The sequence below is a fragment of the Sturnira hondurensis genome, unplaced genomic scaffold (assembly GCF_014824575.4).
Source record: "Sturnira hondurensis isolate 20B ecotype Veracruz unplaced genomic scaffold, ASM1482457v3 Scaffold0003681, whole genome shotgun sequence".
Taxonomy (NCBI): domain Eukaryota; kingdom Metazoa; phylum Chordata; class Mammalia; order Chiroptera; family Phyllostomidae; genus Sturnira; species Sturnira hondurensis.
In genome coordinates, this window is record NW_028076312.1 from 3,324,199 (window position 1) to 3,336,993 (window position 12,795).

At 37.9% G+C, this 12,795-nt stretch overlaps 1 protein-coding gene across 1 annotated transcript in view; it reads right to left on the bottom strand.

The window, feature by feature from the left end:
- CPS1 (carbamoyl-phosphate synthase 1) overlaps positions 1-12,795 on the bottom strand; it is a 117,302-nt gene that overhangs the window by 92,829 nt on the left and 11,678 nt on the right. Inside the window, exons 2-5 of the mRNA XM_037042024.1 lie at positions 7,755-7,864; positions 4,489-4,633; positions 3,218-3,307; positions 1,329-1,385 (exon numbers count right to left, since the gene is read on the bottom strand). Coding sequence (XP_036897919.1) covers positions 1,329-1,385; positions 3,218-3,307; positions 4,489-4,633; positions 7,755-7,864 — 402 coding nt within the window. The remainder of the gene's footprint in view (positions 1-1,328; positions 1,386-3,217; positions 3,308-4,488; positions 4,634-7,754; positions 7,865-12,795) is intronic.

Here is a 12,795-nt window from a genome sequence, read left to right on the forward strand (position 1 = left end):
ATTAAATACAATAGGTGATACCACATTTTGCCTGTGCTAGCCTATTCAGCCAAATTTTGCAAACTTAACTGCCTCTCATAAAAGAAGGGTTCATTTTAAACTAACATGAAGAACACAGTATGGTCTTGTAAAGGGTTTTCTGAAATTAATAAAGCCTCACTATATTTTATTTAACTTGCCAACTCTGCAGCCCAAATTGAATTTCCCAATTTTATTTCCTTTCCATTCTGGTAGCCTTGTGATTGTTTACTGCTCCTACAACATCACTGGGCTAAGAAAATACAAGTATCTACTCAGAATATCTAACCACACTAACATCTATTGTCAGGAAAATCTTGGCGGAGGGAAGGAAATCAGAAATGGAATAGAAGAGTCACATGAACTTTCCGTCTTTCTTCTGGTCATGGGTGTGGAGACATGTTCTTATTGTCAAAGCTGTTTCTTTCTTTCTGTTTACAGAGATCCTGTGTCAATATATTCTAACAAGAAATCTACCATAGATTTTCTTGAAGAATCTCTTTCACTTTGAAATTGTATCATTTTTTTCTCTTTTTATGTCATAAAATTCAGTGAGACAACGTTAATGGGACTTGGGGAATATAGTTAACCTTAAATAAAATTTCTTTCTGGTCAGAGAGATGAAGGTTTTATGTAGGGAAAAATAACTGTTTACCTTTTATAACAAGGAGCAGCAGGCTGATGGCAAGGAAATACTCCAAGAGGAGGGGTCAGATGTTTCAGCAATCAGATATAAAAGCAAAACCCAAACACACCTGTTACCACTGCATGAATTGGTGCAGACTCAAGAATGACTATGCAATTGAGTTAACACATGCAGGGCTCATTTGACACACTCATGAAATACCACTCACTAATTTCACAGACAACTCCTCCAAGAGGTCCAAACACATAACAGCAACAATGCATGCAACTCCTCCTTTGCATTTCCAGCACAGAGGTGTTCAATTTAGGTAAAGAGTTATGCAGATAGTAACCTTCTCCACTTGTTTCACTGGTCCTGGGCTGAATTTAACGACCTTGACTTGTCGGGATCATGAACACAGAGGGAGCACTCAATAAACTGCTGCTGAGTGAATTAATCTCAAATCCATTTGATAACTAACATCCCAAACAAGTATTCAGCCACAGAAATTGCATCAGAAATAGTAAAACAGGATGACAGAAACCCAAGTGGCAGAAATCAGCCAGATTGGTTCTTTTACATACTAGTGAATTCCTCAGGCACTGAGAGTGTGTGTGTGTGTGTGTGTGTGTGTGTGTGTGTGTGTGTGAAGAAACATAGATTTGGCTAAAGATGACACTCATACCTTATCCCGAATTATTTTAGTCAGCATTCTTGTATCCACTCCATAAATTGCAGGGACCTATAAAAAAATCGCAGTGACAGGGAAATTGGAACAAATTAGATCCAGTGCATTGTTTCCGAGTTACAAACTTGGCATCATCTATCTTCTTGAGCAGTAAATAATCTCCCTACTCTTTCTCTTCCTGACCCAGGGTGACCGTGCTGTCAGAACACTGCGAATGGCTGTTCCTCTTGGGCACAGGACTCCTTAATGCCCAGGCACTTCCTCAGAATAAAAAATGAGAAAGTCTGAACATCAATCTTCTGCTACAGTTTGGTTGCTTTTAACAAAGGATGTTAAGTACTATCACATATATATACACGTACATACTTTGAAATAGTGAAATTTGTGAACCTCATACGCAATGATATGTAAATAAAATGCAAATCCATGCTTCTTGCCAAATGTTCCTGGGACTTCGTAGGCACTCAACACATTTTTCTAAAGGTCCCTGTGAAGTCACCCTGCTGTAATAAGAACTGCCCATCTTTTGACTACGTCAGGCAGCACCACCATTTGTTGTATTTTCCTTGACTGGGCTGAATAGAGACAGAGGGAGTATAATGGAAGAGCAGCGAGTCAGGAATCAGGACAGCCAGTTGCCCCGTCTGTGTTTCCCACCAGCTGTCTGAGAGATGCTTGAGCACGTGGCTTTGTCTCACCTGCACCTCGAGGAAGCAAACTGGTTTTTATGTCATGCACTGGTTCACTCTATGTGTCTGTGATCATGGAAGAAGAGTCAAGGCACATTTAAACAACAAACAGCCATGGATGAGGCTTACATTTAAACCATGAGTTTTGACAGAGAGCAGCTATAATATCGGGTGCCCTGCATGGCACAAAGGAAACATTAAAAGGCTGGGTTGGAGCTGGGGGGAGTCTTCTGAATGGCCGTTACAAAAATTAGCTCTCTGGAAGTGAATTCAGATGGTTGAGAATAGCAGTAACCTGGGAGATCATATCATCTTCTTTCTTTTAATATTTGGAAAGAATGAGAACAAGGAAGCCAAGCTGAAGATTTTTTGATTTGTCAGGAAGAGGCTACATTTAACCAAAATAAGGTAGACCTTCATTGGAGAAGCAGAGCTTTAGTAGAATAATATTCTGTCAATCACAAGCCCAGCAACAATTTGACAAAAAGCAGCTAAGGAAACCCTGAAAATGAAGCTAAATATATAGCAGGCCCATTAACTTTAAGTATGTCTGACATTCGAACCAGAAGAATTCTCTTATTTGATTAGAAAATAATAGTTTTTAAAAAGGAAACATAAAACAAGATTTATCAACTTTTTCACTTATAACTTCAAATAAGATTATATCAAAAACCATGTCATAGAGTCATAATGTTCAAGTTCAAGGAGACTCAATGGCAATCTGTTTATACTCATTAGGAATTAAACATTTAAATATATGATATGATAATATAAGCGGCACAAAGTCAAACAGCTAGATAATGGCAGAGCTGGTATAAGAACCCATGACAAAAGTTGCACATCTCGGGGTCCTGGATGAAAGGGGAGTGAGAGGTGAAGTTGCTTGAGAAAACAGAGAATTCTAAAATTTTCTCTAACCCCTTTCCAGGATTAGAAAAGCAACCAAGCAGCTCTGACTGCCACCTAGTGGATAAACTGAAAGTGTGCGGTCCTACACGTTTATCAGAGTGAGTTCAGACAGTTCCACCTGCGTAGCATGAGAAGGAATCGCTTTCTGAAATTTAAAAAAAAAAATCCAAACTGTATAATCTGCATCATCTGCTTGAGCCTTTTCAATTATATATCCACCTTCCCACCTTCCCACGGACCCCACTGATCGTCCTCCGGTGACGCTTGACGCTCCACCACATTTCTCACCTTTTCCTCCTGCAGCCATTGCCCTAGAGTCTTGGTCGCCAGCCAGTGGTTGTAGTCATTGCTATAGTTCAGCACCAGCAGACCCGCAACCTAAAAGACCAGCAGTCACTTAAAATAGGTGACCACAAAATATTATCCAAGCCTTCAGAGTCAATGTCTTCAGAGTCAGTTTGCATTTTTTTTTTTTTAAAAAAAAGCTTTATTACACCCAGTGATAGGAGGCTTATATTTTCGGAGATGAAGGAAGAAAAAGAATCAACATTTTGCCCTTAAAATATACAATCATTACCTTAAGGACGTATCATCTGAGAGAACAGTTTAACCTAGCTTGCTAAACCCTGAGACTAAGCTAGATGCTCCTTCTCAGCACCGTGTATTTTTCTTCAGCGTCATGTAACAGTAATCTAATAAACAACTGCTTATTTAATGCACAAAAGAATGAAATAATATTTAATCTATATTTAGAAGTGAATGAGAAATGTGGATAAAACTATGAGAAATAGAGCTAAAATGAATGATCAGGCCAAGTCACTCAGAAATGGAACGGTATAAAACAAACAGTGGTAAATTTGGTGTATACATTTTTGAGTGGTTTGTAGGTTCCACAGTCCTAAGATATTATCTATGGAAATTTTAATGTTTAATTTTAGAATGACATATAAGCTACCTTTTATTTACCTCCTAAATAAGATAAAATTAAAAGGCAAATAGTTGATACAGAGTTGATTATCAAAACCCGTTTTTTTAAATTTTATTTATTTATTTTTAGAGAAAGGGCAATGGAAGAAAAAAGAGAGGGAGAGAAACATCAATGTGTGGTTGCCTCTCATGTGTCCCCTACTGGGGACCTGGACCACAACTCAAGCACGTGCCCCGACTGGGAATTGAACCAGCAACTCTCTGCTTCACAAGCCCATGCTCACACCACTGCGCTACACCAGCCAGGGCCCAAAATCATTTTAAAAGTATATTCATGACCAATTCTTGTAGCATAGTTATTACTTGGACTTAATAACAACTTTTTTTTCAAATGAAGCCAACTTTAATCCAAGGCATTAGAGAAGAAATCTAAAGTGCCCTGGGAAATAAAACTAAACTAGTTGTCATGTTTGAGATCATTCTCAGATATCTGGGATGAGGTTGTGGAACATGAATTGAATGGTTTGTACTGTTTGGTTTGAGGAAGAAACTTGTTCCAACCTAGATTCTTAGAGTAAATCAACTACCCACCCTCAAGTCCAGACATTTTAAGTAGCCATCACTGGCACTACCTTAATTCCATCAGACTCCAGATACTTGCTAATCCCCATTTCATCCAGTGCGGTAGTGTCAGGAGCTCCACCGTTCCCAACAATGGGATTGACCATGGTGAGGATCTGTCCCTTGTAGGCTGGGTCTGTAATAGCTTCCGGGTACCTGGGTTGGCAGAAATTACCAACAAAAAGGAATATAATCACAATGCCTTATCAATTGACCCCTTGCAGATGACAGAACATGAGATTAACATCCTAAAAACCTACCTCTAGATTTCAGCAGGCCTAGGGAAATTTTATGATAGAATATAGAAATTTATTTCATAATATGAGTGACATGAAAAAGAAAAACTGATTTTTAAGTACGAAGCATATTCTTGGATAATTTTTATTTCCTCACTTTCTTAACTGTTTTGAGTCCTTAAAAGTTCCTGTAGGATCTTAATTTTTTAAATATTGTTCTATGGTTTGAAGATATCCTGAAAATTCCCTTAGCCTACCAGACACGAGTGAGCCCAAACTGGTATTAACTGTTGAAGGTTACCAGTGTCACCAAATATTAACTGTGAAAGAGTAAAAGTTTTTTAAAATAGCTATTAGGATGCTGAAGAATATCCAGAGTAAGTCAGAGGTGGTTGCATGAGTGCATACAGTTATTAAAATTTAGTGAACATGTAAAACACAGAGTTAGTGTCTATGAAACATATATCTGACAGAGTTGATTTTTAAAAGTTTAGTTTAAAAGAGGTATATGCTTGAAAATTATCAACACAGATGAAAAAAATTAGTCCCGCAAAAACTGACCTGAAGCATTTCTGACTTCTAAATTAAAAGGTCCAAATAACTATTCAATAGCTATTTTAAAGTACTGAATATGGAATTGGACAAAAATATAAGAGGGATTTATTTTAAAGTTTGGGGAAGGAAAAAGTAAGAATACTTGTTATATAGAGAGACATCTGCCATATTTTTCAGACTATAAGACACATTTCCCCCCTGCGAACTTTCGGAGTAGTAATGGTTGTTAATGCTGTTGAGTTCTATTTACATTTATATTGGTAAAATATTATGTTACTTATGTGATTAAATATTTTACCACATTTTTGCTTCAATTTTTTTAAATTTCCCTCCTCTAAAACCTAGGTGCATCTTATGGTCTGAAAAATATTATATAGAGAGAGAGATAGATAGATAGATAGAGATATATGTCTTATTCTTTATATATGTATATATCTATTTATATGTAGATATAAATATCTATATCTATATATTTATATATTTATATATATTATATATATATATATCTTATCCTTAATAATAAGAAATTTTATTCCCATAAGTGTCAGGAGCTCTCTGCAGCTATTCCGTGCATTGAAATGCATTACACTTTATTTTCTGTGGAAAGAGTTAAACCAAACCTTTCTTGTGGATTACTGCTGAAAGTGAATTTAGGTGCCGAGGGTGACAGAACGGACGACCTTGAAACCAATAAAGTTCAGCTCAGGCAGTAATCCACATGAATTCTTCAACCCCTACCGGCTCCTCCCAGAACTACCCCTGTCAGCAGAACACTCTGCCTTTCAGCTCGGTAACCCCTAAGGTGGCTAAAGAGCTGTGATATTTACCCACACCTCCATCCAGTAATTTCTCAGATGCCTCTCATCTGTCAGGAACTGATCTTTTTTAGCCAAACCTTACCCACAACATAAATGCATTTCTTGAAGATGAAAAACAAAGTAACCCCCTTAATTACCAACCACCTCACTGAGTCACACAGTGAATTAAGGTAGCATTTCTCAATGACAAATAGGGTGTGTGGACTAAGCTCATTAATGAATGCCTTTTTCTACACCAAAAAACACCTTTAATTAATTTAATTTTACTTCCCTTTCTTCTTTCTCTCCGTAAAACGACTGTCCACTGTCTTTACCGGTATGCTCACAATACTCTCCAGTAAATGAATAAACACAGCTTGTCCCAGAGAGCTACAGTGTTGGAAGCAAATTAATCTATCAGGTCCTGTTTGACTTTTGTGATGTGACAAGATTTATTACCCATAATCAATCACACCGATGAAAACTCTGGTGCGCTCCATCATTCTGATCTCTATGAAACAGTTGTTTGTTGGCAGGTATATTAACAGGACTAGTAATTAGTGCTGTCGGAAAGCTTAAATAACTGCCTGGTGAAGCAAAACTTTTCAAACAGTTTTTATACACTGTAATTTAATGTTCTCACCCATGGAACTATTTTAAAAATTACCCAATATTCTTCATTTCAAACAGAGACCCAAGAGTTTAGAGAAAATGTACATTTATAACATAATGGAGGTTTGGCCAATCACTATCTCCAATATCAGTTAACCCAATGTCTCTCTGTGTAAGGCTAACTGAATTTCACTAAAGAAGTCATCAAATATTTTATAGTTTCATGTATTAAGTCTCTAATGGAAACCTCTTGAAACCTCCTAGTCATTTTTTTAATTCCCAGCTGTAAATGGCCGTCTAATCCAGCCTCTCACTGTTTATTTGTGGAAACCAGGATTCAGAAAGATTCAGTGATTTTCTCAACATCACATAACTACTTATCACTAGACCTGAGACCAGAACACCAACCTCCTGCTTTTTAGATGAACAAATGTTTGTTGGCTGGAGAAGAACAGCTACAGCATATCTGTAGCAACTCTTAGCCTTGTTTCAGTATGTGTCTTAGCAGAGCTTAACCATGAAGTTCAGTCTCCACTGGTAAATTTGAAAATATCAGATCTGTGCACCTGGTTTCCCACTGAATACTTCAAAACAATAAATGTTATTTTGTCCTTCTTATTGGAGTACAAAACTGTGTAAAACACCTAAGGGCTGTCTTTGCTCCATTGGGAAGGTCATATCAGATGCACAAGGTTGATCATTAATTTCTCTAACAGAAGGTCACACCATATTTCACATTCCTCAGATCTGCAGGTACCCCACCTTGCAGAAGCCATCTGGTAACCTGACATACCCTGTGTCCTTGCACCCTATGTTTCTAGAATTAATTTTGTCTCCCCCCCCACCTCGCCAGGGAACACCAGTGTCCATGTGCTCTTCACTGACAACAGCAGGAAGGACTCTGTGACTCTTTTCAGGGACAGCAGCAATGGGCTGCACACAGGCATGGCACAGTATCAGGACAATACGTAGTCTTGTGGTGATGCAGCAATTTCCACTTCCCACTGTGAGTAAGACCATCCAGTTATTCCTGCACACAGAGAAAGAATAAAGCCTTGGAACAGCAGTGTTACTCACCCTCCCAGGCCAGTATTAAAAACCACTTCACCAGCCACTGAGGACGGATGGCCAAAGGAGTAACCTTTCATCTTAGTTCCATCTTCCAGGACAATGTGCGCTGTCTTTGCCTAAAGAAACAGATTCATGATTCTTAGCAGAATCCAAAATGTAAAGCACAGTCCGTTGAAAACAAAACCCAAGGGTGCAATACACAAACTGATTAAATAAATACACAGTGCATTTGATGAAACGTTACCACCAAGATTCAGAGTCGCTTCCCTGTTACTTGTCACTTTTCTTCCAATGTATGGCTCTTGTCACTGGCAGGTGTTTTATTTTGTTCTGCTTTGAAGAAGATCTGAAGCATATTGACACATTGTCTGTTCTAAGTCTTACTTGTAGAGTTATTGTCAATCCAGAAACACTTCCATTAAGCTGAAATGCTGTATCTATCCTTACTCTCTTAATACCCCCTAGCTTTGCTCAAGTACTGCTTTAACGGAAGTCCATGAGTTTGCAAAAACACTGTGAAGTGTACCGAATAGCTCATCATCACTCAGAGGTGTGGCACTAGGAGGAATTCTGAAGGCTCTCTGTCAACTTCTTCCACAGGGCCCTGGTTTGGGGGCATTGTCCCACGGGCCGCCTCCTGCACTGGCTGTTTGGTCATAAAGCTGCAACTTTATGCTCTGTTATACAGATGCAAAAGCAAGTGCTATGGAACATCTAAAAATATAATGCAGTTTGCTTTTTAGTAGAGTTAATTACATCCATGTCTGGTTCTTTCTTTAAATTATAAAGCATTCTGAATTTGATTACTCCACCATACTAATCTCAGAACCAGCTTCTGTAAAAGTGTTGGCTTACAAGCGAGGCAATTAGAGAAACTTATCTGAAAAGCAAGCATCATCCAATCCTCATAAATAACTTTAAATTCTATTGTTGAAGCAATTTAAGTCTAACGCTCAATGTCCACAAAGTTCAGGGGGAGAGAAATGTGTTAAACCACACCTTGGGGTGCTAAATCTAGCCTCTGTGAGGAACTCTGTGGGCTACAATAATTGGAACATGGTTAAAAAATTAAGTTATAGCAAACTATAATAATTGAGGAAATTTATATAATAGTTGGTATAATATTTTAAAATTGAAGATGATATTGTGGTTATATTTGTAAGAGTTCTTGTTGTTGTCAAGATGAACACTGAAGTACTGAAATGATTACGGACAAAATAATATGATATCTGAGATTTGCTTTAAAAGGGACTGAGAAACATAAGTAGGAATATTGATAAAACAAGTTTGGCCATGAGTTGAGAGAGTTGAAGAAGTAAGGGAGATCACTGTGCTGTTGTCCACTCTGCAAGAATTAACTGTAGCCCTTAAAGATACAAGCACACTGATTTTCTGCTTTCCCTCCCTGACGTTTTTAGGACCGGACCCACAGTGCCTGATTCTTTTGTAACCTGCCAGCCACCGTCACTCCCATTTCTCTCTCTCTCTCTCTCTCTCACACACACACACACACACACACACCTTGGTATGCAAAAGGCGCTCAGTAAATGATTTCTAGACCTCTGTTACTATGATCTTCTAGCTTTGTGACATGCATTCAGCTTTTCAAGTGTGAAAAACACCCCTGGAGTGATATTCCTTGTAGAAACACAATGCCTCCTTTATGTGCAAGGTACCCAAGTCTCTCGACATTGGAATGACTGTTCTTCAGTGTAACGTAGTGTGTAGTTATTTTTAAACCAATATATCACGGGCTTAAATATTGTCTGTGTCTATGTTTACATACATATTAACTAATACACACAGAACTATTTTAGTGTTACTTATTAAAATTGATGTGTAAGATGCTGCTTTCAACAGGTCAGTATACATATTTTCAACCCGACGTTCAGCGCAGGGATTTCAGGCTTACATCATCGCTGAGGAAGGAGAAAGGTTGCACCAAGCGCTGTACTGCTCACTCTGCGTCTGTGTGTGTGAGCATGTGTATGTGTGCACCTGGGCAGAGTTAGTCCAAAGAATTTTGCCCTTTTCTTAGCATATCAAATTATTTTTAAGGTCAAGTTTTGTTTTACCGTAACCTTGGAACCAGTGTTTGAGATTTCAAGCTTAACCCTTTATCTTAAGTAGTTAGGGTTTAATGTCTCAGCCACTCAACCAAAAAAGCTTTTGGAATCAGTCAGCACGAAGGAAACCACAATAACCAATGTAATATTAGTGAGGAAAAGACTTCGCTTGCAGAGAAATCAACTTAATACACAAGTTCTGAATTCTGCTCCTGTATCCAAGAACTCAGCTTTTCACACCCCTTTTTCTACAAAGGTGATATTCTTATTTTATACTTTACTAGATCAACTATCATTTGTTTATTTATAATTCAACACAGAGGTTGATGACTTTAAGAAGTAAGAGTATAATGCTCAGTATATTTCCGTAGGCTATTATAAGTTTTTCAAATGTCTATGATAATGGTTCTCAATAGCGTATGTTTACTGGAAAAATTCCCCCCCAGGTAACTCTTGATGTTTCAATAGGTGAAACTTTGTGGTCCAAGTAAAGGAAATTCACTGTCAAAAAACATTTTCTACTGAAAGTATTATTTTCTGCTCTCAAGGAATTCATGTGTAACCTAAATGCTTTCATAAAATAGAAGGAAAAGGGAAATCTTTTCTTAAAGATGTAACTTGAATAGTTCACAAAACTTGTGTGTTACCTGAAAATCTCAGTTGTTTTCTGTATACCAGTTTATCCACCCTATACTGGGCCATACTTGTCTAGAATATACCTCTATTTATATTTTTTCTTTTACTTTATCCTCTTCTTACCTAAAAATTTCAAATGGTCTGATCTATGGATTAGCCACCCCGTAATTATTTTAAAGAAAGGTAAAAATTCACATAAACAACTCTAACTCTTGTTAGCCTGTTCCTACAATTTGATTTAATATTTTTCTTTCTCTCTCTATGGGACTAGTTTTCTACTTCGCTTTCTACCTTTTAAAGATATATTTGAGAAGACATTTACTGTTGCCTGAAATAGTCCCTGAGATTGTGCTCAATGTCTTTTTGCTCCTGTAATTATATTTTTTGTTCTTTTGGGCATCCTTTATAGATCTTCCAATCCTCTTTCCCACTACACATTATATTGTTACAAGGCCTCTGTTTATTGCCTCTAGTACCCTTTATATCCCACTTAACTACATTGGCCTCCAATGAATTTAAAATGATGAGTGCCAATCGACTTATCTATGGATTGATGGAGGAACTCCGAACGAAGAGCTATTATTTGGAATCCCCTCTTCAAGCTAACAGTTCCCTAAATGCTATTTCATTCCAACAAATTCAAAAGAAATCACCTTGTTACTATCGTAAGATATTTTAGTAGCCTCAGTCCTAGTAAGAAGTCCATAGTTCAGGAATTCAACTACAACATTAAGTTGTAATTTCAGTGCCTGCTGGCAAAGCACTATGGTACTTCAAATGCTGAGAATGCAAATGAAACTTTAACAAAGAGAAATATATACACTTGTAGAATGTCAAAAAAAGTGACCAAAAACTAGATAAATGAGTTCTACAAAATAAAGGACCTCAACTATGAGCATTTAACTAAATGAATATTCCAACAAGACAGTTTAGACATTTAATCCCCAACATGTGCCGAGTTCCCTGCTCAGCTCATGGAGAAACACCCCCAGCGCCTTCCTGTGGTGCAAGGGCCGTGTACGTGCAGGGTGATAAAAAACAGGAAAACTCAAAAGAATCATCGCTGAGGCACCTGGATGCGTGAAGACACGTAACTCATCATCATTTCTCTCTTAGGAGATTTCTCTTTAATAAAAAATGTACACCTTTCCATCTACAGTTTAAGTAATGAAAATAAAATTTTAAGGAAAAAACTGATGTCAAATTTTGAATTTGAAGTCGAAAATTTCTAGATTCCTTCAAGACTTTGCTCAAAAGCCACCCTCTTTCTGGGGAGACCTATCCTGACCCACCTATTTAAATTGGCAGTATGCCTCCCGCCACTCTAGCTCTTCAGCCTACTCTTTTCTCACAGCATTCGTGGCCTCCTGACACACCATCTGGTGCCGTATCAAAAATATTTGTCTCATCCCACTAGAGAGTGAACTTCACAGGAGCAGAGGATGGGGTCAGTGTCACCCACTGGGTGCCTCCTGGGCCTACACCAGAGCTTGGCACAGGGTAGATGACCTTTCCATTTTTGTTGGAGAAAAAAACCATTGAGTATCAATCTGAAGGAAATAACATTAAAAATAATGAAAAGTATTATGACATTTATATTTTTAGTTCGTTCTAAATATGAATTAAAAAATTAGCAAATACCTGGTCTGAGTTGTCTTTTTATTATGTTTAACTAACAGTGCTTTTCTACAATATCTTAAATGTAGTCTCCTAAGACAAATACCATATGATCTCACCTTTAACAGGAACCTAAACAGCAAAACAAACAAGCAAGCAAAACATGACCAAAGGCACTGAAATACAGAACAGGCTGACAGGGACCAGAGTGGAGAGGGGAGAGAATTTCAGGGGAAAAGGGGAAGGACTCACGTGAACAAGTATAAAGGACATGGACAAAACTAAGGGGGGGTGGGGAATGGGAGGGAGGTGGGGAGCACTGGGGGGGGGTGGGCTGGGATGGAAGTATAAGACAGAAAACTGTACCTGAACAATAATTAAATAAATTAAAAATATTACAGCAGGAAAGAGATTAAGTGTCACTGAAAGATACAGAAGGAAGGAAGGAAAAGGCCAGCCGATGGTTATACCAGGCGGCACAGTGAGTGCTATACATACACACAGTGTGGAGTTGAGACAAATAATCACAGTAATTCAAAACCAAGAAGTATTTATATCAGTTTCCTGGGTATGTCGCATGACAAAAGGTGACAGCATCTGAAATGCGTAACCAACTGTTTCATTAATTACTTCATTTTGCAAAATAGACAAAGAATGAGAGAGCTCTCTTACCCAGTGTATTCTAAAATATAAAAGGAAGGGTGAAAATCCTGTATTATCCTATTTAG